The following is a 27,209-nucleotide window of genomic DNA, read 5'->3' as shown; positions in this document are numbered from 1 at the left end:
GCGCGCGCCCGCGTAAGGATGGCGCGCGCCTCGTTAACTTGAACTTCAAGGCCTACTTCAGCATCAGCAGTGAAGAAAAAAGACCCAGCGAGGTTCAGACAGCTCGCGCGCGAGGTTCGCGCTCTCCGCCGCGTCGGTCGTGCCTTGGCCACGCCCGGCCCCGTCGACCACCGCCGCCGCCATGGCCCTGATCCTCGGCGGCGACGCGCCTTTTGTCTCCGAGTCCGGCGAGCAGCAGAACCTGGCGGCGCTCCGGCGCGCCGCCTACGACCTAGAGCACAGCGCCCTCGAGACGCTGCGGGCCGTCGCCGTCGTGCTCTACGAGAAGCGCTTGGCGAGCGGCCGCGCGCCAGCGGACTTCCGACTCAGGGACGACCATGCGTGCGTCGCTATGACGCTCACGCGGCGCAAGAACGGCCGCAAGTGCCTGCGCGCCCTCGGCCTCCAGCGCATCGACGGCGTCTGGCGCGAGACGAACCGCGCCGACCGCGCGCCCCGGCTCGGCGGCGAGGTCGTCGCCGTCGGCGCCGCCGCGGAAGCGCGCCCGGAGGACGAGGACGCCGCGGAGGCGCGCGACATGGCGCGTCCGCCAGCGCCCCGCGCGCGCGCGCGCGCGCGCGCGGCGCGTCGCCCCACGCCGACCCCCCCGCGCAGGCCGCCTGGTTCGGCGCCGTCGTCGACGAGGTCGACCACCTGCTCTACCGCTACCGGCGCTGGCGCCGCCGCGAGGCCATCCAGCCCGCGGCGCGCGCCGCGCGCGTCGCCGCGGCCGCGTTCACGTCGGCCTTCCGCAACGCGCTCCGCGGCGACGCCGGCGACGACGACGGCGAGCGCCCGGGCGGCGCGCGGCGCCGCGGCCGGAGCGACGGCCCGGACGCGGGCAACTGGCTCACGTGCTACTCCCGCTGCGCGCTCCGCGGCGTCACGGTCTGCGGCACGGCGTCGAAGCGCGCGGCCATCTTCCCCGAGAAGCACGCCGCGCGGAGCGCGGCGCCCGACGACGCCGCCGCCGCCGCGCCGCCCGCGGGCAAGAAGGCCAAGAAGGCGCCCGCGAGGGCGCCCGCGCGCGCGAAGCGCGCGCGCGCCGGCGACGACGCGGCGACGAAGGACGTCGCCGACGACGGCGGCGCCGAGCGGCGCGCGCGCGCGCTGCGCCGCGGCGACGTCTGCGCCGTGTCGCGGCGCCGCCTCGAGGGCGCCGTCGTCCGCGTCGCCGGCTCGCGCTGCCGGCCCGAGCTCATGGGCGACTACGTGCGCTGCGCCGCCGCGCCGGGCGGCGCGCCGACGTACCGCCTCGCGCGCCAGGTCCGCAAGAAGGCGCCCGGCCCGCTCAAGGGCTTCGACGCGCCCTCGGAGGCGAACGGCGAGCGGTGCTGCGTCTACTTCGACGCCGCGAAGAAGCGCTGGTGCCTCGGCCCCGCGCCGGGCTCGACGGTCGTCTTCGCCTACTCGCTCGGCGACCGCTTCGTCGGCGCGGCCGCGTGGCACGCGTTCTCGGCGGACAAGGGCGACGCCGGCGGCGGCTTCGAGCTCGAGTCGTCCTGGTCCGTCGCATGCGTCGACGTCTGCGACGCGGCCTGGCCCCGCCTCGAGGACGGGTCGTCGAACGCGCGCTACCCCGTCGTCGTCGCCGAGGACCGCGTCGCGGGCTGCGACGACGTCGCCGCCGTCTGGGTCGGCGCGACCCACAAGACCTACGTGCCCCGCGCCGCGCTCGCGCCGCTGCCCCACGGCGAGGCGCTCGCCTTCCTCGTCGAGTCCGACGGCGCGGCGGCGCGGCGCGCGCCGGCCGGCGGCAAGCCCGCGGCGCCCCGGGCGACGCCGAAGAAGTCCGCGGCCGCCGAGGTCCTGGCGACGGTCGGCGCCGCGGCGGCCTTCGGCGCGGCGGCGAAGCCGAAGAAGGCGCCCGCGGGCGCGCGCGAGACGGTGATGCCTGACGGCGACGGCGACGACGACGGCGACGACGACGACGACGGCGACAAGGACGACGGCGACGGCGAGAAGCCCGCCGAGGCCCCGGAGCCCGCGGCCGCGGCGCCGAAGGCGAAGACGGCGTCGACGAAGCGGCGCGCGACGGAGGACGACGACGGCGACAGCGTCGTCGACGCGAAGGAGTGGACCTACAAGACGGACCAGGAGCGGCGCGTCGAGCGCGAGGACGGCGTGCTCTGCGACGAGGAGCCCATGGACGTCGCGCGCTGGACCGCGCTGGCCAAGGCGCTGCTCGGCGAGCGCGGCGGCGGCGCCTTCAGCCACGTCTTCGACTGCGACACGCTCGACGCGGGCGGCAAGGCGGGCTGGCGGAGCCGCGTCGCGCCGGAGCTCCTGGGCGTCCAGTTCGACGGCGCGAACTTCACCGTCGTCCACCTGCCCGACGAGGGCGTCACGGACCCGCACGCCGTCGTCTCCCACGACCCCCGGCTCGAGGACCACGTCGTCTGGGTCGCGCGCGACAACGTGTCGCCGACGGCGCTCGAGCGCCGCGCGAAGAACCGCGACCGCGCCTTCGGCGACGTGGACCCCTGGTTCGGGCAGCAGCGCCTCGACGACGACGAGCTCGCCTTCGGCACGGCGGCGAACGCCGCCGACGGCGCGCGCCACGCGGAGCGCGACAGGCACAAGAAGCCCGCGTCGAAGCGCGGCCCGGGCAAGGCCGACTACGACGCCGCCGCGACCGGCGCCGCGCCGGACGCGCTCCAGGTCTGGGACCTGCGGCGGGGCGCCGTGCCGGAGACGCTGCGCGTCGTCACGAGGCCCGCCCGGGCCGACGCCATGGCCGACGGGGACGACGACGACGAGCCCGAGCCCGTCGCCGTCGACGCCGCGCCGCTGCTCCGCATGCAGAAGGACCGGTCGTCGTGCCTCGTGCTGCCGCCGAAGCACTGGCTCGAGCTCGCGCCGACGGACGTGCCGACGAACAACGGCTGGGTCCGGGGCCTCAACGACTACACCGTCGTCGTCGACGTCAAGTTCGAGAAGCCCCTCGAGGCGGCCTTCGCGGCGCTCCAGCCCCAGGCGCGCCAGGGCGGCGGCGCGTGCCACTTCCTGCCGCCGGCCGCGCCCGGCGCCTCCGGCGGGCGCGTCGCGTGGCGCGGCGACGCGGCCGTCGACGCGTCGCGCGCCGCGACGCTCCGCGCGCGGCGCTGGAACCGCGTCGTCATCGCCGTCGAGGCGCAGTGGGAGAAGGGGCGCAAGGTCAAGGTCTACGTCAACGGCGCGCCGAGCTTCGAGGGCTACTGGAACCGCGACGGCGCGCGCACGGACAAGGACAACGTGCCCCTGGCCAAGAAGCAGAAGCGCGGCAAGGCCAAGAAGGACCGGCTCCGGGGCCTCGCGACGGGCTCGCGCCGCGAGGACTGGCGCCGCGAGGCCCCCGCGGCGGACCCGGGCGCGCGCGAGGCCGTCCGCGTCCTCGACCAGGTCGGCCTCTACGACGACGACGAGTGGACCGACGACGAGGACGACGGCGCGCGGCAGGCGCAGGCGCGCGCGGCCTGGTTCTCGTCCGTCGAGGACGTGCCCTGGTACCGGAGCGCGACGTCGTCGCGGGGCCTGAGCGACGCGGAGCTCGCGCTCTCCGGCTTCTCGCTCTTCTGCTCCGACGACGACGCGCTCTGCCTGCCCCAGGCCGTCGCCGTGCGCCGCGTCGCGCTCCACCGGGGCGCGCTCTCCCGCGAGGCCGTCGGCGCGATCCTCCGCGACGCGCGCATCTTCTCGTACCTCGACAAGGCCGACGACGCCGCGGAGGCCGCGGCGCTCTCGAAGCGGTCCCTGGCGCCGCTCCTGCTGCGGCCGCCGCCGGCGTGGCGCCACCCCGCGCTCCTCGCGGCCTTTGGGGACGTGACGCTCGCGGGCGTCGCCCAGGGCGGGCCGTCGCTCGTCGCGGCGCTCGGCGTGCTGCGCCTCGCCGCGGCGGCGCTCGCGGGCGGCGCGGCCGCGGACGCGGCGCGCGACGCGGCCGCGGGCGACGCCGCGGCGCGCGCGACGCCGCGGGCCCTCGTCGACGCGCTCGGCGCCGCGGGCCGCGACGCGCTCGGTCGGCTCGCGGCGACGCTCGCGGAGAGCCTCGAGATCGCGAAGCGGTGCTCCATCGTCGCCGACGGCCGCAACCTGGCGACGCTGAGCCGCGCGGTCAAGCCCCTCGTCCGCACGCTCGCCGCGCTGCCCATCGGCGCGTCCGTCCTCGTGCCCCTGCGCCTGCCCATGTCCGACGGCCGCCACCACGTCCTCGTCTTCGAGCGCGAGGCGCCGCCCGCGGCCGCGGCGGCCGCGGCGCCGGGCGCGCCGCCCGCGGAGGCGCCGCCGGAGGCCGAGGCGACGTACACCGTCGCCGTCGTCTGCGCGCACGCGCACCTCCTGGGCTTCCACGAGTCGACGCTCTGCGCGACGGCGACGGCCTGCAAGGAGCGCTTCCGCACGGCCAAGTCCTTCGGGGGCGTGCCGGCCGCGCGCGCGACGTGCCCCGTCTTCTGGGCCGCGGCGCTGAGCGCGTCGCGCGTGCCGCAGCCGTCGTCGGAGGTCTACAAGGACAAGACGGGCAAGAAGCCCGACCCGGACGAGGAGAAGAAGCGCCGGGGCGTCGCGCTCGGCGCGCTCTACGACTGGCTCCTGCCCTGGCTCGCGGGCCGCCCCTTCGGCCGGGGCCCGCCGGCGGGCGCGACGGTCGACGACTTCCGGACGCCCCAGCGGTCCGGGGCCCACGACTACCGCACGGTGCTCCACTCGCTGGCCTTCGTCGCGCGGCGGAGCGGCCTCGGCCCCGCGGACAGCAAGCAGCTCATGCTCGCGCTCAAGATGCAGCTCCTGGCCTTCGCGGAGCACGACCTCTCGTTCCTCGAGTCCATCGAGGACGCGGACGTCAAGCTCCTGGACAACCACGGCGCGGGCGTCGCGCACTCGGCGGCGAAGCTCGCGACGCGGCCGGACAGGTCGGGCAGCATGGGGCCCGACGAGCTCGAGGCCGTGCGGTCCGCGGTGCGGCGCCTCGACGACAAGGTGCGCAGCCTGCCGCGGTCCGGCCGCGAGGACGCCGGGCCCGAGCCCCTGCTCCTCGACGCGAGCCACCGGGCGCGGAGGCAGGTGGCGCCCTACCACGGGCTCGACCGGCTCCTGCGGCGCGGCTCCGTCGACAAGTTCGCGGGCGCGGCCATGTCGTCGCCGCGCTACGTGCCCGTCGACTTCCTCGCCGTGCGCGCGCGCGCGTCGACGCTCGACGAGGCGCTCGACGCCATGCGCTGGGCGGACCGCGTCTGCACGCTGACCTCCGTCCAATCCGACCGGGTCAAGCGCTCGGGCTTCCTGAAGCACGCGCTCCTCACGCACGTCTTCACGCGGGTGCTGCCCGTGCCGCGGCCGCGCGGCGCCCTCGCGGACCGGGCGCGGCCCTGCCTCTGGGCCGACGAGGACATCCTCTACGGCCAGCAGCTCGACGGGCTGATCCTGCTCCAGCGCCTCGTGGAGCACTTCGCCGCGGCCGCGTTCTCCATCAATTCGACGCGCGCGGCCGACGGGTCGCGGACCGTCGTCCCGGCCGTCGCCGCGGCCGTCGCCGACGCGCTCGCGCGCCGCGCGGCCCTCGACGAGCCGAGCTACCTGAGCCTGACGCTGTCCGGCGCCGCGGGCCGGTCGCTCGGCTTCGGCATCTCCGCGGGCCCGCTCGCGCTCCAGTCGGCGACGATCGAGGCGCGCGACCCGCACCTGAGCGTCGCGCGGACGAGCGTGCTCGACTACTTCGCGGCCCAGGCGGGCCTCGAGAAGACCATGTGCTGGGACATGGGCCAGTCGCGCGCCGCGGCGAACCTCGACGGCATGCTCCGGTCCCTCTGCGACGAGCTCGCGTGGAACCCGTCGCCGTCGATCCTGCCCTACTACGCGACGGCGCCGAACCTGCTGCTCGCGAAGAACTGCCCCGAGTGGGCCTGCTACCGCGACGTCGCCTTCTACTTCAAGTACTTCATGAACACGAGCGCGGCCGCGTTCCCGGCCGCGCCCGCGTCGGACGACGCCTACACGCAGCGCATGGCCCACCTCTCGTGGTCCTACGACGAGGCGCAGCACCGCTTCGTCGTCGCCGCGTTCTCCAAGTCGCTGGCCTGCGCGTCGTCGAGCGCGGCGCGCTTCCCGTCGAACGCGGCGCCGGGGCCCTACTGCGCGCCGCACGCCGTCGCGACGGAGGACGACGTCCTCCACGTCAAGCAGCTGCCGAGCTTCGGCGACGCGCTGGGCCAGCACGACAGCGAGCTGCTGCTCAGCTACCTCACCGTGCCCTACATCCGGCTGCCGCTCGTGCTCCGGTTCTTCTCGACGGAGGACCGCGTCCACGCGCTGCGGACGGCGGCGTGCCAGGGCATCTTGGACGCCGTGCTCTTCGAGCCGGGGCGCTACCTCGAGGCGGGCCTCGGCGACCGCGCGCCGCGGTCCGCGCCCTGCGGCGACGACGAGACGCTCCTCCTCGCGACGCCCTACGGCCACCTGCTCAACGAGCTCCAGCGGTCGCCGAAGACGACGTGCGACGCCGTCGTCGCGCTGCTCAAGCACGCGCTCGACCTCGACGCGGGCACGGTCCGCGCGACGACGGTGCCGATCATCCAGTACCTGGCGCGCACCTGCGCGCGCGTCGACGCCTACCTCGACTTCGTCCTCGCCTACGACGCCGACGCCGACCCGCTGAACCCGCTCCGGGACTTCGCGCTGCCCGCGGCGCACCGGTCCGTCATCGAGGCCGCGTCGAAGGAGCTCCGGCGGCTCCTGCGCGGGCCCGTGCACTGCATGGTCGAGGCCTGGATCTCGGAGCTCGCGGCCGAGTGCGCGGACGGCGGCGACAAGACGCTCGTCGACGCGAACGCGCGGCTCATCGCGAACCTCGAGGCGCACAACCTCGTCGTCTTCCGCACGGCGACGTCCGCGGCCGACATGACCGAGGACGTCGCGTCGACCGTGGCCTGCGCCATGACCTACCTGCAGACGCGCCACTCGTGGAACCGCGTCGCGCTCGACGTGCCGGAGACGGAGGTCTTCGGCGCGTACCAGGACCTGCGGCGCCCGCTCCTCGAGCGGCTGACGTCGACGACGGGCAAGGAGCGCGCGGACGTCTGCGAGGCGATCCTGCGCGTGACCGCCGGCAGCGGCCAGCGCCTCGTCGCCGGCGCCGACGACGTCGCGCCGCGCAAGTGGGCGGCCGTCGCCGAGCCGAAGCACCTCCGGCCCGGCTACGTGTCGGCGCGCTTCACGCTGTCGCCGACGCCCGGCGCGCCCGGCGACGAGCCCATCGAGTACGTGGACCGCCGCGACGACCGCGGCCGCAAGGGCGACGCGCACCGCGTCATGCTCGACCTCCAGGCGGGGCTCCTGACCGTCGGGACCATGCACCTCAGGGCCCTGAGCGCGGCGCACGCGGCGCACCCGGACGTCGTCGCGACCGTCGGCACGCAGGCGGTGCAGGCGGCGACGGTGTCCTCGGCGACGAACCGCGAGTGGCTGCGCCTCGTGTCGTCGTCGCTCGAGCTCCAGATCTGGACGACGCCGGACGCGCGGCCGCTCGCGCCGCACCCGCCGGGCCTGCTCCGCGAGTACGCGCCGGACGCGCTGGAGAAGGACGAGTACTGGCTCCTCCCGCTCGTCGAGCCGCTGCGCCTCGCCTACTTCAACGACCCGCGGGACCCCGTGCACCTCTGGATGGCCGAGGACCCCCTCGACGCGTCGGCGACGGTCGCGCGGCTCGTGGCGAACCGGCCGGAGGCGGGCGGCTGCTGGCGGGAGATCTACGCCTTCCGCGACCACGCCGTCGTCCACGTCTATGACGTCTTCTCCCACGCGCGGCGCTTCCACCGCGCGCTCGTCCACACGACGGACACGCGCTTCACGCTCAAGGAGATGCAGCCGGAGCTGCCGCCGCCGTGCGGCGCGGGCGACCCCTTCGAGAGCCTCGGCCCGAACGAGGCGACGTCGGTGGCCGTCATGCGCGACCACGACCACGCGGGCAACCTGTCGCTGACGCGCGAGACGTACGTGCCGACGCGGCTGCTCGCGGGCCAGCTCCCGGAGGCGCTCCTCGACGCCTACGAGTGGTGGCAGGACGAGGGCGACGACCTCGTCGGCTACCCGCCGTCGACGCGCGGGGACGCCGCGGCGGGCGGGGCCGCCGCGGGCCGCGACGGGCCCCGGGCCGGCCGCCCGGACGAGGACGGCGGCGACGGCGGGGTCCCCGCCGGCGACGCCGAGGCCGAGGCCTTCGTCGTCCGCGTCGCGCTGAAGCGCGAGCTGCCGCTCCTCGCGGCCGCGCTGCCCTGGCTCGGCGCGACGGTGCGCCGCGTGCCCCTGGCGCTCGCGCGGCGCCGCGCGGCGGCCGCGCGCGACGTGCTCACGCGCCTCGCGCTGCCGACGTCCAAGGCCCTCGTGGAGCTGCCGCCCATCGAGAGCCGCGCGGCGGGCGCGGACCACGGCGAGCGGACGCCGTACGCCATGGCCGTCGCGGCCATCGCCAAGCTCGTCGAGCGCCACGCGCCAGAGCACGTCGTCGCCGCCGTCGGGGCCCTCGCGCCCGAGTCGCGCTTCGAGACCGTCGGGTCGCTGTGCGCGGCCGTCGACGCGGCGCTGCCCGCGGGGTCCGGCGGCGACGTCGCGGAGCACCGCCTGCTGAACCTGCTGCTGGCCAAGGAGGGCAGCGAGCTCCACTCCGTCGCGCGGACGCTCTCGCGCGTCGACAACCTGTCGTCGATCCTCGCCTGGACGGCCGCGACGACGCGCGACGAGCCCGACGCGGAGCCGACGTACGCGATCTCCGTCGTCGAGCTCCCGCGCCTCAAGCTGAGCTTCGCGGAGCGCGGCGGGAAGCTGTACTCGCTGGACCACGCGCAGCTCGCCATCTCCAACGTGTCGAACGCGATGACCAAGTCGCTGATCCGCGGCCTGCCCCACTCGCTCCTGCTCGCGAACGCGAACGACGAGCTCACCGTGCTCCTGCCGTCGGTCCGCGTGACGCGGCCCGCGCTCGGCGTCTTCTCGACGGCGCTCGTCGTCGACCGGACGAACGCGCCGGTCGGCGCCGGCCGGCGGGCCTGGGGCGCCGCGCTCAAGGACGGCTTCTACTACCTCTACGACGCGCACGTGTCCCTCGGCTATCTCATCTGCCCGACGCTCGCGGCGAGCCTCTACCTGCTGCTGCTGCGCTTCCTCTCGCGGGACTACGCGCGCTGCTTCCAGCTCGCGCGCGCCGTCGGCGTCGACTACGAGCTCTCGGAGGAGTGCGCGAACATCCTCGCGGCCTTCGCGGCCGGCAACGACGACGACCACCCGGACGCCATCTCCTGCCGCCTGCGCGTGACCATCGTGCTCGCGGACGCGGGCGCGACGGTGCCCTGGGACGTCGCGTCGCAGTGCGCGAAGCTGTGTGGAAATCAAATCTTCAACCCGACTTCAATGTGAGCGTAATCGAACGATTTGGACCAGACTTTTTCGCTCTGCTTCGAGAACTTGACGAGAGCAATCGATTCATCAAAAAATCAGCCGAATCGACTTCGATTTGACCGAGCTAGAGAATTCTCAAGTTTGGCCCCGACGTCCCAGCTCACTGGTTGATTTCCACACAGGCGCGAAGCTCGTCGAGAAGCTCTCGCGCGTCTCCGCGTCCTGCCGCCTGTCGCGCGAGGAGGAGCTGCGCCTGCTGAAGCGCTTCGCCGTCGTCGACGCGTCGAAGCACAGCGTCGCGGAGCGGACGGCGATCCGCAACCGGCGCGAGCACCTCGCGGCGCTCGCGTCCGGGCGCGCTTCGCCGACGTTCGCCGCGTCGCTGTCGCCCAAGTACGTCCACGGCGGCGACTGGGTCGCGCGCGTCGCGTCGAACACGCGGCCCGTGCTCCAGGCGCGGCCCGAGTTCGCGGCGGGCGTCCAGCTCTTCGCGAGCCGCGACGCGGACCCGACGATCTACGGCGTCCAGGCCGTCGACGAGCTCTTCGCGCTCCTGCAGGCGAAGGCGAACGGGAGCCCGGAGGACGTCCTGGGGTCCACCCACGGCCGCGGGTTTCTGTACCTGTACTCGCTGCTCGCGGGCGGCGCGTCCGTGGACGTCTTCGGCGGCGGCTCGGCGTCGTGGTCGACCGCGGCGGCGACGTCGACGCGCTCCTCGTACTCGCGCGGCGCGACGTCCTGGGACCTCGACTTCGACGACTACGACGCGGACCTGGACGCGTGGGACGACCGGCGCTGGCGCAGGCCGACGCGCGCGCCCGCGACGCCGGCGGGCCGGTCCTGGGCGGGCCTCGCGATGTTCGCGCTCGAGAACGTCGCCGGGCCGTCGCCCGTCGCGTCGATCCTGGCGACGCTTGCGTCCTACCCGGAGCTCGTCCCCGGCCTCCCGGAGTGGCGCAAGCCGTCGGCGGGCGGCGCGAAGACGAAGGGCCGCGGCCGCGCCGTCGGCGACTCGACGAAGCGCGTCTTCAGCGGCCGCGACCCGAGCGTCGCGGCGCTCTTCGACGAGATCCTCGAGGTCCTCCCCCCGAAGCTCAGGGAGACGCTCGCCGCGGCGCCGGACCCGCCGACCTGGACGGTCGGCGACGCGAAGCACGAGGTCTCGCTCTCGTCGATCCCGCGCGACCGCCAGCACGGGCCGGGCCACGACGACCGCCAGCCGCCGAGCCACGAGAGCGCGCTCACGACCATCGCCGAGCACATCCCGCACTGCCGCTGCGGCCCGGACGTCGGCTGGGCCCGGCCGGACGTCTCGGACCACGCGGCGTCGCCGTCGACCCGCCTGCGCGCCGTCGACGCGCCCTTCGTGGCCAAGATCGCCGCGGAGCTCGAGGCCTCGGAGCGGCGCGAGGCCGCGAACGCGGCGCTGCTCGAGCGGCGCAAGGTCCTGAGCGCGGCGCACGTGCGCAAGGCGCTCGACGACGCGCCCCTGTTCCGCAAGGCGCGGCGCATGGACGTCGACGGCGCGACGCCGACGGACTTTCGCTGGTTCGACGACGAGGCGCTGGACGCCGCGGCCGCGGACCACCTCGAGGCCGTGGCGGCCGGGGGGCGGTTCCGGGACGGGTCCGTCGTCGCGGTCTTCGCGGGCGCGGCCTGGGATCCCGAGAGCCGCCTGGCCGTCGGCGCGCTGAAGACGCTCCACGAGAAGCTGCGCCGCGAGGGCGGCGACGGCTCCTTCGAGATCATCTTCGCGAGCCTCGACCAGTCCGAGGCGGAGATGGCCGAGTTCTTCGTCGCGGACCACGGCGACTGGCTCTGCCTGAAATACGGCGACAAGGCCGCCGCGGACCGGCTCTTCGGCCTCTGGAAGCCGGGCGGCGCGCCCGCGCTCCTGCTCCTCGACGCGACGGACGGCTCCGTGCTCTGCGAGGACGGCTTCGCGGCCCTGCGGAAGGATCCGACGGCGGAGAAGTTCCCCTGGTGCGACCGGAAGCGCTTCTCGCTGGCGAGCCTGCGGAACCAGCGCGCGCTCGGCCTCGTCGACGACGGCGACGGGGACCGCGCGACGATCCGCGCGCCGCCGACGGCGCAGGCCGTGCTCCGGGCCTTCCGGAAGCGGTCGCTGGCGTGCCACCCCGACAGGCTCCCCGCGGACGACGGGTCGCGCCTCGTCCGGGCGCGGCTCGTCGCGGCCAAGGCCCAGTTCGAGCGCCTGAGCCTCGCGAAGGAGAACCTGCTCCACGAGATCGAGGCGCGCGCGTCGACGTGGGCGGGCGGCCGCGGCGGCGCGGACGCGGCGGCGCTCGACCTGTCGCGCGACGCGCTCGCGCCCTTCGCGGGCGAGCCCCTCGCGGGCGGCGTCGACGTCGCGCGCTACGTGGCCCGCGAGACCCGGGCCGTCGCGGCCGCGGGCGCGCTGCCCTTCGACGCGTCGGGCAGCGTCCACGCGCGGTCCGCGGTCGCGAAGCGCCTGCTCGCGCGCCTCGACGACGACGCGCGCGTCAACGCGGAGGCGCGGCGCGACGAGCGCGTACCGTCGCTGCGGTGCCTCGACGACCGCGCGCTCGCGGGCATCTGCGGCGGCGACGACGCCGTCGGCGGCGTCCACCGGGACCACGCGCTCCGCGAGGTCGGGCAGCTCGTCGCGGACCTCGAGGAGCTCAAGAGCGCGGACCTCGTCTTCATGGCGCGCGCGCGGCGCCTCGCGCGCTTCGCCGCGAACCGCCTGGACGCGGGCGACGGCGACGGCGACGAGGCCATGGGCCGCGGGCCGCGCGACGTCGCCCAGGCCGCGCACGCGCTCCGGCGGCGCGCGGGCGCGGAGGCGACCGTCGACGAGGAGTTCCTCTACTCGTGCCTGCTCAGCAGCGAGGGCGCCGCGGACGTGAGGCGGATCAACCCGTTCCTCGGCGACGCGACGCGCGTGCTCGACCTCGCGACGGCGCTCATGCTGCACGCGTCGCGCGTCGGCGCGAACAACCGCTGCCTCACGGCCGCGGGGGAGCTGCGGGCGCTGCTCCGGGGCGCCGGGTCCGCCGCCGGGAGCGACGCGGACCGCCTGCGCGAGCGCCACGCGCTCCGCCTCAAGTCCGAGGCGCTCGCGGGCCTGCTGTCCGCGCGGCGCCACTTCGCGGACGCGGACGGCGACGGCTGGACGTACGACCCGCGCTTCCTGCTCACGGAGTTCGCCTGGAACATCGTCCTGCGCGAGAAGCAGGTCGCGCTCGTGCGCGACATCGCGGCCGCCGTCGGCGACGCGTCCCGGGTCAGCGCCGTCGTCAAGCAGATGCTCATGGGCGGCGGCAAGACGACGGTCGTCGCGCCCCTCCTGGCCCTGCTGCTCGGCGCCGACGCGCGCGCGCTCGTCGCGCTCGTCGTGCCGCCCGCGCTGCTCGAGTTCAGCCGCGCGAACCTGCGCGCGACGTTCAACGCCGTCATCCACAAGCCGGTCTACACGCTGGAGATCGACCGCAACACGACGGTGACCGCGGAGACCATCGCGAAGCTCGACCACTGCCGCAAGTCGCGCGGCGTCGTCATCGCGACGCCGTCGACGGTCAAGGCCGCGCACCTCAAGTACGTCGAGTGCTGCGAGCTCCTCACGGACGCGCGGCGCGTCGCGGGCGCGGGCTCGGCCGCGGGCGGGCCCTGCGAGAACGCCGTGGACCTCGCGGCCGTCGAGGCCCACGCGTCGGAGCTCCGGCGGCTGTTGGGGTTGTTCAAGGGCGGCGTCGCGATCGTCGACGAGGTCGACCTCGTGCTCCACCCGCTCAAGAGCGAGCTCAACTTCCCCATCGGCGACAAGGTGCCCCTCGACTTCTCGCCGGAGCGCTGGCAGCTGGCCATCCACATGCTCGACGCCGTCTTCAGCTACGAGACGGGCGCGTCGTCCGTCGGCTTCGACGAGTCCGTCCTCGCGCGCAAGGTCCTCGGCGACCTCCGCCGGGCTATCGACGACGGCTTCCGGAGGCGCGCGCTCCAGCGGTCGCCCCACCTCACGCTCCTGAGCCTGTCCTACTACCACGACACGCTCAAGCCCATCCTCGCGGAGTGGGCCGTCTTCTGGCTCATGAAGAGCCACGTCGGCGGCGTGACCCGCGAGGACACGCTCCGGTTCCTCGTCGAGGGCGCGTCGGAGGCCGGGCCGAACGCGGACGTCGCGCGGCGCATCAACGATCGTTCGACGATCGACGCGGCGCACGCGCAGATGCTCACGCTCGCGCGCGACTGGATCCAATCCTTCCTGCCGCACTGCCTGTCGAAGATCGACCGCGTGTCCTTTGGCGTGCTCGACGCGACGGACCTGCAGCGCGCGCTCGCGCAGGACCCGCGCATGCCCCTGTCGCGGCGCGTCCTCGCGATCCCCTTCGTCGGCAAGGACACGCCGAGCCGGTCCTCGGAGTTCGCGCACCCGGACGTCATCATCGGCCTCACGATCCTCGCCTACCGCTACAGCGGGATGCCCTACTCGGCCGTCGAGCGCGTCGTGTCCGCGCTGCTGGCGTCGTTCGAAAAGGAGCTCGGGCCCTTCCGGCGGCGCAAGTCGAGCCTGCTCTTCGAGCACTGGATCTCCGCCGCGGGCGGCGCGCTCAAGACGTCGGACACGGCGTCGTCGATGATCTGCGAGACGGGCGACGACGTGCGCCGCGCCGTCGAGCGCCTCGTCAACGACGAGGAGTGCGTGCCCCTGCGGCTGCTGCGGCGCTCGAACAGCGGCCAGATGAACAAGATCTACAAGCTGCTGCGCCGGTCGCCGCACTGCGTGCACCACTTCCTCGAGTCCTTCGTCTTCCCGGAGCACATGCGCCACCAGTCGACGAAGCTCTCCGCGAGCGGCCAGGAGATCGGCGGCGACGTCCTGTTCCCGCGGCGCGTGGGCTTCTCGGGCACGCCGTCGGACCTCATCCCCGCGGAGCTCGGCCGCTGCGGCTACGAGCTCGGCTCCGACGGCTACATGATCGAGTGCCTCACGCGGGCCGACGTCTCGGCGCACGTCAACGTCGCCGACGACTGGACCGTCGACTCGCTGCTCCGCGACGTCGCGCGGTCCGAGGCGCCGCGGCTCAACGCGCTCATCGACGTCGGCGCGCTGGTGACGGGCGTGAGCAACGAGCAGGTCGCGCGGCGGCTCCTGGACCTCGGGCTCGCGCCGTGCGACGGCGTCGTCTTCCTCGACCCGGAGACGGACAAGAAGATGATCCTCGTGCGCGCGACGAAGCGCGTCGTCGCGCTGGAGACGTCGGGCATCCCGCCGCACCGGCGCTTCGCCTTCTACGACAACATCCACACGACGGGCATGGACATCCACCACTCCGCGACGGCGGTCGCCGCGGTGACGCTGGGCAAGGACTCGAACTTCCGCGACTACGCGCAGGGCGCGTTCCGCATGCGCGGCGTCGCCAAGGGCCAGCGGCTCGTCACGCTCCTCATCCCCGAGCTCCGGGACCTCGTGCGGCGGGACCTCGCGCTCGCGCGGATCCCCTGCCCGCCCCAGCTCGGCGGCGACGCGCCGGGCGAGGCCGGCGACCTGAGCCCCGTCGGCGTCGCCGTCGTCGCGTGGCTCACGCTCCAGTCCATGAAGGGCGAGCGGCTCCAGTTCAACCAGCTCTCCGTGCAGAACGCGCTGAACGTGCCGCGGAAGAACGCCTTCGCGGCGCTCCTCGGGGCCGCGCTCGCCTCCGGCAGCGGCCAGCGGCTCACGCTGTCGGCGCCGTCGGTGACGGGCTCGACGCGGCGCGCGACGGCGGACGCGGCGACGGAGGCGACGATCACGCGGACCAAGGGCTTCGTCGTCACGGCGATCCGCGTCGACCACGACGCGCCCTTCGGCGGCGGCCGCGGCTTCGTCCAGATCTACGACCGCCACCCGTCGAAGACGTTCTTCCTGCCGCTCCGGAGCCCCGACGGGGCGCTGCTCTGGACCTGCGACGACGCGGCGTTCGAGGCCGCGGCCGACGCGCACGCGTCGAACCCGACGTTCGCGGCGGACGTGCGCGCGGCCGTCGGCGTCTACCTCGAGCCGCTCGACTTCGCGGTCGCGGACCGCGTCGCGCCGCCCGCGCCGCTCGCGGAGACGCTCGCGCGGAGCGTCGAGGACCACGCCAAGTTCGTCGCGTCGCCCGAGGACCGCGACCGCTGCGCGCGCTGGGTCGACGCGCTCCGGTCCATGCCCGTCAAGGCCGAGGAGTGCGAGCTCGCGCGCGAGATGGTCCAGGAGATGGAGGAGGAGCGCGAGAAGCAGCAGGAGCAGGAGCAGGAGCGGGCCGTCGAGGTCGAGAAGTACGTCGACTGCGCGTACCGCCGCGACGGCGAGAAGCCGTCGAGCTGGCCGCTGGACCGGCTGCGCCACCGCGACCTCTGCCGCCAGTTCTACCCGCTCAGCGACTTCAGGCTCTTCGCGCGGCGGCCGCTCGAGTTCCCCGCCTTCGTCCTGAGCTCGGACAACTACTTCCGCCGCGACTGGATCGGCGAGCGGCGCCTGAAGAACGTCGTCGTCACGGCGGAGTGGATCCCCGACGTCGGCGCGCTGGCGCCGGCGCTCCACGGCGGCGCGCGGACGACGGGCCGCTACGCGTCCGCGGCGAGGATCCTCGCCGGCGCGGGCGCCGTCGCCGACGACGACGTCGCCGAGCTCTCGCGCCTCGCGGCCCACGCCGCGAGGGACGACGCCCTGGCCGCGGCGCGGGCCATGGGCGGCGGCGCGCTCGCCGCGGACGGCTTCGAGGCCCTCGCGACGTCCGGGCGCCTCGAGCCCTACGAGGACGGGCGATTCGTCGTCGCCGTGTCGCTCGCGGAGGCCGAGACGCTCCGGCGCGTGCTCCACGTGCGCCAGGGCCGCGCGCTCCTCGACGGGTCGCGCTGCGCGCTCGCGCTGAGCCTCAACGACGACACCGTGCTCGACGCGTCCACGGACTTCGCGCCGGCGGCGGCGCCCTTCTCGCGCGACGCGAGCCGCGCGTGCCTCTCCTTCTTCGACAGCAACGCGTACCACGGCGAGCGCGACCTCAACGTCCTCGTGCGGTCCCTCGGCTGGCGCAACGCGCCGAGCGCGCGGCGCCGCTGGTTCACGCAGGTCGCGGCGTGCCGGCGCCGCTTCTCGCGGCCCTGGCGCGAGCAGCCCGTCGCGGCCGTGTTCCAGCTGAGCGACGCGGGCTCGATGACGCTCCTCCGGTGCCTGTCCGCGGGGCTGCGGCGCGCGCTGGAGCGCGCGGGCGTCCACCTCTTCGACGCGTTCCACGAGGCCTGGGACGCGTCGGGCAACGGCATCCTGTCGCCGAAGGAGGTCGTCGCGGCCCTGCGGGCCTGCGGCCTCGGCGGCGCGGCGTCGCTCGACGACGTCCTCGACTTCGTCGACCGCGCCGACGGCGACGGCGACGGGAACCTGTCCTACTACGAGCTCGTCGACGCGCTCCGCGACCCGGAGGAGGCGCCGGACGACGACGGCGACGACGACCGCGACGACGCGGCCCTCGCGGACAAGGCCGCGCTGGCCGCGCTCGCGCCGGCGCCCGACGCGGCCGCGGACGCGGCCGTCGACGCCGCGCGGCGCGCGCGCGCGCGGCGGCGCCTCGACGCCGAGGCCGCGGAGCGCGACGCCGACGCGCGGGAGGAGGAGCGCGTCCGCCTCGCGGTCGAGCGGGCCGAGGACGAGCAGGACGCCAGGTTCGGGCGCCGGTCGAACCCGTCCGTCGACGCGAGCAAGCCCGGCGGCGAGGCGACGTTCAGCTTCGCGACGGGCCGCCACGTCCGCGGCGCGCGCGTCCGGGGCACGACGGCGTTCCTCGAGCGGGCCGGCGCGATCGAGCTCGCGGCGTCCGGCGCGGGCCTCTTCGCGCGGTCGCGCGCGGACCAGCGCTCCGAGGTGATGCGGGTGCTCCGCGCGACGCCGGGCCTCTGCGGGCCCGAGGAGGACCTGACCTACCTCGTGCCGTCCGTCGACCGGCTCCTCGACGCCGCCGCGCAGGCCAACTCGGAGGCGCAGCTCTGGACGCAGGTCGAGGAGTGCTTCGGCAGCAGCTCGGCGCTGCGCCGGAAGACCAAGGACGCGGCCGCGGGCGCGTCGGCGGCGGCGCCGTCCGACCCGAAGGAGTACGACTTCGCGACGTCGCTCGCGGCGTCGTCGGCGTCGACGGCGGGCGCCGAGGACCGCGCCGCGGAGCGCGTCGAGTCCTTCTCGCGGCGCCAGGGCTCGCCGCGCGGCGAGACGTTCACGCCGCGGAGCGAGAAGGCGACGCGGGCCGACGTCGCGCGCTTCGAGAAGGTCGGCGGCAAGGCCCTCGAGGGCAAGACGATCACGGTCACGGACGCGGGCCAGGGCGCGGGCGTCAACGTCGGCTCGTGCGTCGTCCTCACCTGCTACGGCAACGCCAAGGTCGTCAAGGTCGCCTGGCTGCCCGGCCGCGACCGCACGGACGTCGTCGACCTCGGCTGCGCGGCCGCGCAGTTCGTCGTCGAGGCGCGCGAGGGCGGGCTCCACGAGTTCAAGGCCGGCAAGGCCGTCGACGCCGTCGCCAAGGCCGGCGGCGGCGCGACCTTCGTCTTCGACCCCGCCGCGCGCCGCGACGGCGACGCCGGCGGCGCGCCCGACGCGCGGGCCGACGCCGCGGGCCCCCGGTCCGTCGCCGAGAAGAACAAGGCGTCGTCCGCGTCCCTCCCCCTCCTCCTCGGCGAGCGCGCGCGGCTCATCGGGACTCAAGCGACTCACCTGGGCTCCTTCAGCGACGGCCGCCTCGTCGAGATCGCGCACGCCGCGAGCCGCACGGTCGTCATCGTCTCCGAGACCTTCGGCCGCGTGACCGCGCGCGACGGCGAGTGGGCCTACGTCGACGCGGGCGCCGTGGCCAAGCTCGCGCGGCAGATCCGCGTCGGCGCGCTCGTCGTCGTCGCGGACGCGGTGTGGAAGGAGCGCCGGCCCTGGGCGCGGAACCTGCCGGCCGTCGTCGTCGCCCTCGACGGCCAGCGGGCCGCCGTGAAGCTCCCGGAGCGCGCGCAGGACGGCGACGCGGCCGCGTCGCGCGTCCAGCGCGTCAACGTCGCGGACCTCGAGGTCGCGCCGCCCTCCGCCGCGCCGACGCGCGCGCGCGTCGACGTCGTCTTCCCCGGTCGGGCGGCGGCGCGCGGCGACGCGCTCCGGGCCGCGCAGCGGTTCAAGGTCTCCACGAAGCTCGTGCCCTCGGACCTCGCGGACGAGCTCGCCCACGTCGTCGGCGAGATCCACGTCGTCCGGCGCCGCGACGCGCGCGGCGGCCTGCCCGCGGCGACGGCGACGGTCGCCGTCGCCGGCGAGGTCGTCGCGACGGCCGAGATCCCCGGCGCGCGGCCCCGGTCGGCCTCCGGCGGCCTCCCGTTCAGGGACGCGAACGCCATGGACGAGTCCGGCGACGGCGGCGCGCCCCGGAAGGCGCCGCCGGCCGCGGAGCCCCGGGAGGCCGAGGCGACGACGACGCACGCCTTCGCCGGCGGCGTCGGCGGCGCCGTCGCGGGCCTGCTCCGCGCGCGCCAGGCCAACGAGGCCGCGTCGCTCCTCGTCGAGGTCCGCGTCGAGCCCGCCGACGCCGGCGACCGGGACCTCTTCGCGCCGCTGTCCGCGGCGCCCGCCGGGCGCCTCTCGCTCGTCAGCGACGCGCGCGACGCGGCCAAGTCGGCCCAGGAGCGCGGCGTCTCCTTCATCGCGTCGCCCTGCGACGAGGGCCGCGTCGCGGGCTTCGCGTACCGCGCGGGCCCGCACGGCCTCGGCTACTACCTCGAGCACGAGCGGGCCGCCGACGCCGCGCGCGCCCGGGAGGTGCTCACGGAGTACTGCGGCACGCGCGCGCACGTCGACGCGGCCATCTACGTGTCGAACCCGCTCCGGGGCCTCGCGGCGGCGGCGCCGGAGCCGGCGGCGCCGGAGCCGGCGGGCCCGCCGCGCTTCGAGTTCGCTTTGAACGGCGAGCCCTCCGCCAAGTGCGTCGTCGCCGTCGCGCGCACGGCGACGCTCGGCGACCTCAAGGCCAAACTTGAGCTGGCCACGGGCGTCCCCGCGGCGTCCCAGGTCCTCTTGGCGCCGGGCGACTCGGAGACGTTTATGGCGAAGTTATCCGAATCGCAACGCGAGGCGTTCGAAGCACTCGACGCGCTTATCGGCGAGACGGAGAAGCACGTCGAGGGCTGGGTCGAGAAAGTCGCGGAAGCTCTCGGCCGCACCATCAAAGCGTACGAGGACTGTGGCGCGGTCGCGGAGGACGACGCCGCGACGCTCGTCGCCCTCGGGCTCGGCGACGCGGACAAGGCCACGGAGATCCAGGTCCTGCCTCGGCCGGAGTCCATCCTCGAGCCGCTGACGCAGATTATCGTCAAGCAGCCGGTCCCCGGCGGCGGCGCCGTCGCGCGCGCCGTCGCCGCGTCCCCGACCGAGACGATCCGCGGCCTGAAGCTCAAGCTCTCGGAGCTCGGCGTCGGCATCGCGCCCGAGCGGCAGCGCCTCGCCTTCGCCGGGAAGGCGTGCGCGGACAGCGCGACGCTCCGGGGCCTCGACATCTTCCAGAATTGCGTCCTCGCGGTCGAGGAGTCGGAGACGGGCAACGGCGGCGGCCGTTCGCTGAACCAGTGGACCGCGTGCGTCCGCGTGCGCGTGGGCCCGCGGTCCGAGAAGGGCAAGGCGACGTCGCGGCCGCTGCTGGGCGCGGCGCCGCCCGGCGCGCGCGCGGACGACGCGCCGCCGCTCCTCGCCGTCGACGACTCGGGCGTCGCCGGCGCGCTCGGCGTCTTCGCGTCGGCGGACTCGGTGCGCGGTGCCAAGGTCCAGGACGCGATCACGGACAAGGGCGACTTCACCCACGTCCACCTCGCCGACGGCGACACGTGCTGGGGCTGGACCGAGGTCTGGCTCGTCGTCGACGCGGGCCCGCACGACGAGGCGCACGCGACGACCTACGTCAACGGCTCCGCGCACACGCGCGTGCGCGCCGCGGACGACGACCGGTCGAGGGCGCTCCTCGCGCTCGACGGGCCCGCGAGCCTGCCCGCGCGCTTCGCGCTCTTCGGCGCCGGCGGCTCCGCGGCCGTCGCCGACGTCCACGAGTTGGTGTTGTACGGCCGCGCGCTCAGCGGCCGCGAGGTCCTCGACGTGCACGCGCGCCGCGTCCGCGCGCGCGCGGACCTCGCGCGCGCCGAGGGCGCCGACGACGGCGACGACGTCGTCGGCTCCGAGGAGTGCCACACGCCCGAGTGGCGCGTCGAGGAGGTGCTCCGCGCGGGCGCCGCGGGCGACGCGCGCGCGCCCGCGATCGCGCGCGGCGTCACGCTCGCGGCGCGGCGCGCGTGCACGTCGGCGCTCGCCGTGCTCGGCCGCCGCCTCGCGTTCTTCGTGTCCGACGACGCGTCGAAGGAGGCGCTCGTCGCCGCGGGCCTGCCCGAGCTCGTCGCGAGCGAGGACGCGCTGGAGCCGGACGAGTACGACGAGGGGGTCTCGCCCGAGCTCGTGCTCGCGGCGTTCGAGGCCGCGACGGACCCGGCGCTCGGCGCGCTCGCGCGGCGCGCCTTCGACGGCGCGCAGCTCGCGCGGCGCGCCTTCGCCGCGCACGCCGACGGCAAGAAGTTCGAGACGCTCGGGCTCCGCGCGCCCGCGAGCGACGGCAAGTCGACGATCCTCTACCTGCTCACCGCGGAGACGGCGTCGGCCCTCGCGCGGCGCGTCAAGGGCGACGCCGCGGACGCCTCGAAGAAGCGCAAGGCCTCGGACGCGGACGACGCCGCGCCGGCGCCGCGGCCGCCGGACGTCGCGTCGCCGAAGCTGCGATGGGCGCCCGCGACGGCCGCGGCCCTGGCGTCCCCGCCGTCCCACGCGAAGTGGCGCCTGACGGGCCTCGGCGCCGTCGCCTGCCAGGCCTACCCGGACCTGGTCCTCGGCGCGGACGACGCCGGCGCGCCCGCGCTGCTGCCGGCGACGCACGACGCCGGCGACGGCGTCAAGTGGGAGCAGAAGGGCGACGAGAAGCAGCGCCTGAGGCTCGGGGCCAAGGTCTTCGGCGCGACGTTCCCGCGCGGCGGCCGCGCGGCGGGCGCGCCGGTCCTCGCCGACGACGCCGCCGACGACGCCGCCGACGACGCCGCCGACGACGCCGCGACGCGCCGGCTCGCGGTGCACGTCGAGTGGTCGCCCGCGGACGAGGCCTCCGCCGCGGAGGCGGCCCAGGCCGCGGCGGAGAAGAAGAAGATCCGCATCGGCGCGAGCGTCATGATCAAGGAGACCGCCTGGGGCGGCAGCAACGCGTCGAAGGCGTACGGCCGCGTCACGGACGTCGACGGCGACGGCAGCCTGCGCGTCGACGTCGTGGACTGGGGCGAGGTCGTCGTCGCGCCCGAGGACGCGACGCTGCTCTCGAACGCGGCGGCGCGCGCGGGCGCGGGCGACGGCCCGAAGAAGGCCAAGTTCGCCTACACCAAGGGCGAGGCCATCTTCTCGGGCGTCCAGCGCAACGTGCCGCTCGCGTTCCTCGACGACGACGCGGGCGGCTGGACGCGCCACTACTGCGCGCCCTACGCGCGGCCGACGCACGCCGACGACCTGCGGTCCATCCCGGAGGACGCGACCTACGTGCTCGTCGGGGCCGTCAAGGCCGGCGCGCAGTCGCTCGCGCTCGCGGCGATCGGCGAGCGCGACGTCGTCGTCGGCCCCGCGAACCCGCTCGCGCGGCCCCCGGACATCGACGTCGACTGGTCCGACGAGCTCGGCGCCGAGGAGGAGCCCGCGCGGTCGTCGAACGGCGCCTACTGGTACCTCCGGGAGGGCCTGAGCTTCGGCTTCGCGGCGGAGCAGCACGTCGTCCTCGCCGCGGCCGACGTCTGCTCGCGGGGCACGGAGCCGGGCGCCCTGCGGCTGAGCTGGCACCTCGAGGGCTCGGGGGGGCACCGCTGCGGCAAGGAGTTCAGCCTCGACGACTCGCGCGCGTGGCTCAAGGTCGTCTACTACACGACGAAGACGCCGAGCCGCCCGCGCCCGCTCTTCACGTCCGCCGCGCTCGAGCGCCTGGGCGTCGAGACCTACGACGGGCTCTGCGAGGACTACTCCTACGAGGTCCACGAGGACGACTCCCTCGACGACGGGCCCGTGTCGCGCGCGTACTCCGCGTGCCTCGAGGTCTTCCTCCGCCAGCTCTGCGGCCGCGCCTGGGAGTCGCTCGACGCGTCCTGGAAGGCGACGGAGAGCCGCAAGCAGCCCGGCGAGTTCTACTTTGCGGACGCCGTGTCCGGCCAGTCGCTCTGGTCCGGCGCGGCCGTGGGCGTGCTCCGCGCGTGCCACGTCTGGCGCGTGCTCGCCGACGAGGCGGACCGGCGGCGCGCGCTCGGCGACGACGACGAGTTCGGCTCGACGCTCGCGGCGGCCGCGGCCGACGCGTCGCGCTACGTCGGCGGGAGCGACGACCTCCGCGCGCTCCGCCTCGAGCCCGCGGTCTTCGACTCGTCGGCGAGCCTCGCGGAGGGCGGCGCGGCCGCGGCGCTGCTCAAGGTCGGCGCCAAGGTCGCGTTCTACCCGGACCACGAGGGCGAGGGCCACCACCGCCGCCGCAACCCGCGGGGCGCGACGGTGACGAAGCTCGACGCGCAGGACAACTGCGTGCAGCTCAAGTACGCGGGCTCCGCGACGACGTGGGTGCCGCTCGACGCGCTGGGCGTCGACGAGCTGCCCAAGCTCGGCTTCGCGGCCAAGGCCCTGGACCGCGTGCCCCCCGCGCGCGGCGCGCTCTCGGACCCGCTCGCGGACCCGCGCGCGGGCCGCGCGGCGCGGCCCTTCGGCGGCGCCGGCGCCTGGCGCGGCGCCCTCGGCGTGGGCGACGACGTCGACGCGCGCCTCGGCGGCGCGGCGGCCTGGCTCGACGCGCGCGTCGTCGCCGTCGACGGCGACCGGCTCCGGGTCCGCTACCGCGCGCACGGCCCGTCCAGGGACGCCTGGGTGGACCGCGGGTCCGACGACGTCGCGCCGGCGACGTCCCGCGTCGGCGCCTGGCGCGCGGGCCTCGGCGACGCGGACGCCGCCGCCGCGGACCCCGCGGCCGGCGACTTCGACATCAAGCAGAGCTCCTTCGCGCAGCCGGGCTCCCAGTGGCTCCGCGCGCGCGTCGTCCAGCGCGACGGCAAGGGCGGCCTCCTCCGCTGCGCGGTCTACCACCAGGAGATCGCCCACTACGTCGTCGAGACGCTCTGGATCCACCCGTCGAGCGACGACGTCGCCAAGAAGGGGACCCACTGCAAGTGGCCCTGAACGTTGCCACGACCTTCCGAACTCCCCCCCCCCCCCCTGTGTCCTTCCCCAAGCTGTAACGCGGCTCTCTCTCGCTCGCCCTCGGGCAGTCCCTGTTGAAGCGCGGTGTGAGGAATCGCCGTTTAATATTTTTCGGTAAAAAACGACCTCCGGGACGGCGCGGACGAGAACGAGGAATGCGTGTCCGTACGCCAATGTCGGCTTCAGTTCGTTTGTTTGAACCTCGATTCTGCCCCCAGCTCGATATGGCCACGAGCTGGCCAACCGCGCGGCGCCACCGCCGGGCGGTGCTCGCGGCGCTGCTCCCCGCCGTCGCGAGCGTCGCCGTGCCGACGCGGCGGACGCCGGCGCTCGCCGTGCCGACGAGCCCCGAGTGGCTCCGCGTGCGGCGCGACGGCGACGAGGCCGTCGTCGAGACGGCGGCGCGGACCTACGGCCGCGGCGGCCGGTCCGTGGCGCTCGTGGGCGTCGTGCACGTCGCGGAGCCCGCCTACTGGGCGGCCCTCGCGGCGACGGACGGCGCCGTGCTCTTCGAGTCCGTCGTCGACGAGGCGCTCGTCGACGGCGACGGACGGCTCGCGGCGCCGCTCGCGGCGACGCCCGCGGCGCGGCGCGCGGCGGCGGGCTGCGGCCTCGCGGCCCAGTCCGACGCCCTCGGCGAGGCCTACGCGGCGTCGCCGGCGTGGCGCGTCGCGGACCTCACGGCGCAGGCGCTGGCGGACCGGTCCGCGGCCGCCGAGGTCGGCGCCGCGGCCGACGTCGTCGCGCTCGCGGGCGGCGGCGGCGGCGCGCGCGTCGAGGAGCGCGTCGGCGCCGCCCTCGCGCGGCTGTTGTGCGCCTTCGCGCCGGCGCCGGAGCTCGCCTGGGCCGCGCTCGACTACGCCGGTCGGCCGCCGGCCGTCGACGGCGGCCTCGCGGCGGCCGCGGCCGCGGCCGCGGCGCGCGCCGCCGACGGCGGCGCCCTCGCGCGCCTGTCGCTGCTGCGGTCGCTCGTCGCCGGCGCCGGCGACCCGGCGACGCGGCGCGCGGGGCCCCGGGGCGCCGTCGTCGTCGGCGAGCGCAACGACGTCGTCCTGTCCGCCGTCGACGCGCTCGAGGGCGACGCGACGGTGCTCTACGGCGTCGCCCACATGCGCGACCTCGACGCGAAGCTCCGGGCCGCGGGCTGGCGGCGCCGCGAGCCGTCGTGGCGCCGGTGCTTCGCGGTCGCCGCGCCCGCGGAGCCGCCCGCGGCCGCCGTCCTCGGCCCGCTGCTCCTGGGCCTCCTCGCGCTCGACGGCGCCGACTACGTCGCCACGCTCCTCGACGCGTCGCACGGCGGCGCGCTCCCCCTCGCCGCGCTCTACGCGCTCCGCCACGGCGCGCTCTTCTACGCGGCGAAGAAGTGGGTGCTGCCCTGAGCGCGCGCTGGGGGGGGGCGTTGTACATACAAGTAATCTTGACCCGGGGGCCCGTATTAATCCGGGGAGGTGCGGCTAGGAGCCGATGTCCATCGTTCGCTGCCCCAGACCGTCTGCTTTTCAAGTGCAGTTCCATGCATTCAACGACAAATGAATTCAACGTCGGCCGCGAGCGCTTAGAGCTCCCGGGCGCGCGCGAGGGCCCGGTAGGCGGCGACGTGGCAGCTCCGCGTCGCGCAGGCGCTCCCCGGGACGTAGCCGTAGAGCGCGAAGTGGGCCCGGACGTCGCGGGGCTCCGCGTAGCTGTAGGTGACGCCGTCGCCCGCGGCCAGCGGCGCGAGGGCCCGGAGCTCGAAGGCGTCGCCGACGACGGCGAAGGCCGCCGTCGGGCGGGACGCCTCGTGGTTGCCCATGTCGAGGAAGGGCACGAACGCGAAGCGGTCCGACTCCTCGGTGCCCGCCTCGCCCTCGTAGGCCACGGCGGCCGTCCCCGCGGCGAAGGCGCGGCTGCGGACGTTTGCCCAGGCGACGAGGAGCGTGCCGGGGAAGGCGGCGTCGCCGTCGTCGGCCGGGAGCACGTCCGGCGGCAGGTCCGGGAAGAGCTCCCGGAGGCGCCGCCGCTGCTCGCGCGCGGCGGCCGCCGCCGGCGCGTCGCCGAGGCGGTCGAGGTCCCGCGGTCCCAGGACGAGGGGCTGCGCGAGGTCGTCGCCGCGGGGGAGCAGGCCGCCGTACGCGGCCCAGAAGCCGTCGTGCTCCGAGCCGTCGTGCAGCTGCAACGCCAACCGCACGTCCCACGTCATCGACGCCGGCGCGCGCCGCAGGCTCGCGGGCAGCGCGCGCGTCTCGACGAGGCAGCGCGCGAGGGGCACGCGCAGGAGCAGGTCGCCGGGCGCCGCGGCCCGCGCCGCGAAGAGGCCCCGCAGGCCCGTCGCCGCGTCGCGGCCCAGGGCGACGCCGACGTCGTCGCCGAGGGCCGCCGCCGCGAGCGACGCGAAGGCGTGCGACTCGCGCAGCGCCTCGTCGCCGGCGGCGGCCGCGAGCAGGAGCAGCGCGAGCGCGGGCGCGCGCCGAGAGCACCTAGACGTGTACATGTCGCGCGACTGCAAGACGCTGTGGCAAAGACCGACTGCGAGCGGACTGGCGCCTGCGCCAGGACGCCTCCGTCCACTGGCGCGCCTCCGGCGCCTGTGAGACCCCTCTGAGCCTCCCGTCCCTCGCGGTTCCTCCCGGGCCTCTAGAGACGCGTCAAGGCAAAGACCGACGCGCGCAGACGATGGCCGCCGAGCCTAAGGACGAGACGGAGGCGGAGCGCTTCGCGCGCTTCTTCGGCGACGGCTCCACGGAGCCGGCGGCTCTCCCGCCGCCGCCGCCGCCGCCGCCACCGGCGGCGCCCGCGGCGCCGGGCCTCGAGGCGGCGTCGCCGGCGGCGGCCTACCTCCGCGAGCTCGTCGCGGAGCTCCTCGCCGCGGCGGAGACGCGCGGCGAGCGGTCGACGGCGCTGCTCGCGTGCTGCGCCGCGGGCGCGTTCGTCGCGCAGCTGCCCCGCGCGGCCGCGGCCTTCGACTTCGCGGCGCCGCCGCTGGGCGCGAGCGCGACGCTCCTCGCGGCGCGCGGCGCGCGGCTCGAGCCCCTCGGCCCGGACCACGACGCCTACGACGGCGACGACCCGCCGCCGCCGCTGGGCTGCGGCTGGGCGCACCTCGTCGGCCGGTCCTGGCCCGCGCTCGCGCGGCCGGCGCGCGCGCGGCGCTACGGCGTCGACGTCGCGCGCGGCGTCGTCGTCGCGGCGACGCAGACGTCGAGCGGCGCGCTCGCCCAGGCCGACGCGCTCCGGCACCTCGCCGCGCTCTGCGACGCCGTCGACGCGCTCGCGCGCTGCGGCGTCGGCCTCGAGGCGGCCGCCGTCGTGTGCTGGGTCGACGACGACGTCGGGGGCACGCGCGCGCGGCCCCTCGCGCACCTCGTCGACTACGACCCGCGCCCGCCGGCCGGCGCCGCCGCGGCGCTCCCCGCGGCGCTCGCGGACGGGCCTCTGTTCCGCGCGCGCCTCGAGCCCCATGCTTAGCGCTTCGTCAGGCAGAGGAACGCGCGGGGCGAGGCCTTTTACGGCGACGGGGCGCGGGGCGACTGCGTCGGGCGCGGGCCGCTCGGGGAAGCGC

At 75.9% G+C, this 27,209-nt stretch overlaps 2 protein-coding genes across 2 annotated transcripts in view; one reads left to right on the top strand and one right to left on the bottom strand.

Moving 5' to 3' along the window:
• Positions 1-23,650, top strand: part of AURANDRAFT_72622 (hypothetical protein) — a gene marked incomplete at both ends in the record, with an annotated part of 30,833 nt that extends 7,183 nt beyond the window's left edge. The window contains 3 exons of the mRNA XM_009043063.1: positions 224-511; positions 655-9,388; positions 9,588-23,650. Of these exons, the coding sequence (XP_009041311.1) occupies positions 224-511; positions 655-9,388; positions 9,588-23,650 (23,085 nt within the window). The remainder of the gene's footprint in view (positions 1-223; positions 512-654; positions 9,389-9,587) is intronic.
• Positions 23,651-25,207: 1,557 nt separating this feature from the next.
• The window catches only part of AURANDRAFT_72621 (hypothetical protein), a gene marked incomplete at both ends in the record, with an annotated part of 12,237 nt that continues 10,235 nt past the window's right edge, over positions 25,208-27,209 (bottom strand). The window contains one exon of the mRNA XM_009043014.1: positions 25,208-26,127. Within this exon, the coding sequence (XP_009041262.1) occupies positions 25,227-26,127 (901 nt within the window). The remainder of the gene's footprint in view (positions 26,128-27,209) is intronic.

This window comes from Aureococcus anophagefferens (assembly GCF_000186865.1).
Source record: "Aureococcus anophagefferens unplaced genomic scaffold AURANscaffold_41, whole genome shotgun sequence".
Taxonomy (NCBI): domain Eukaryota; class Pelagophyceae; order Pelagomonadales; family Pelagomonadaceae; genus Aureococcus; species Aureococcus anophagefferens.
The sequence above is the reverse complement of the archived record's forward strand: the minus strand, read 5'-3'. Positions and strand labels throughout refer to the sequence as shown.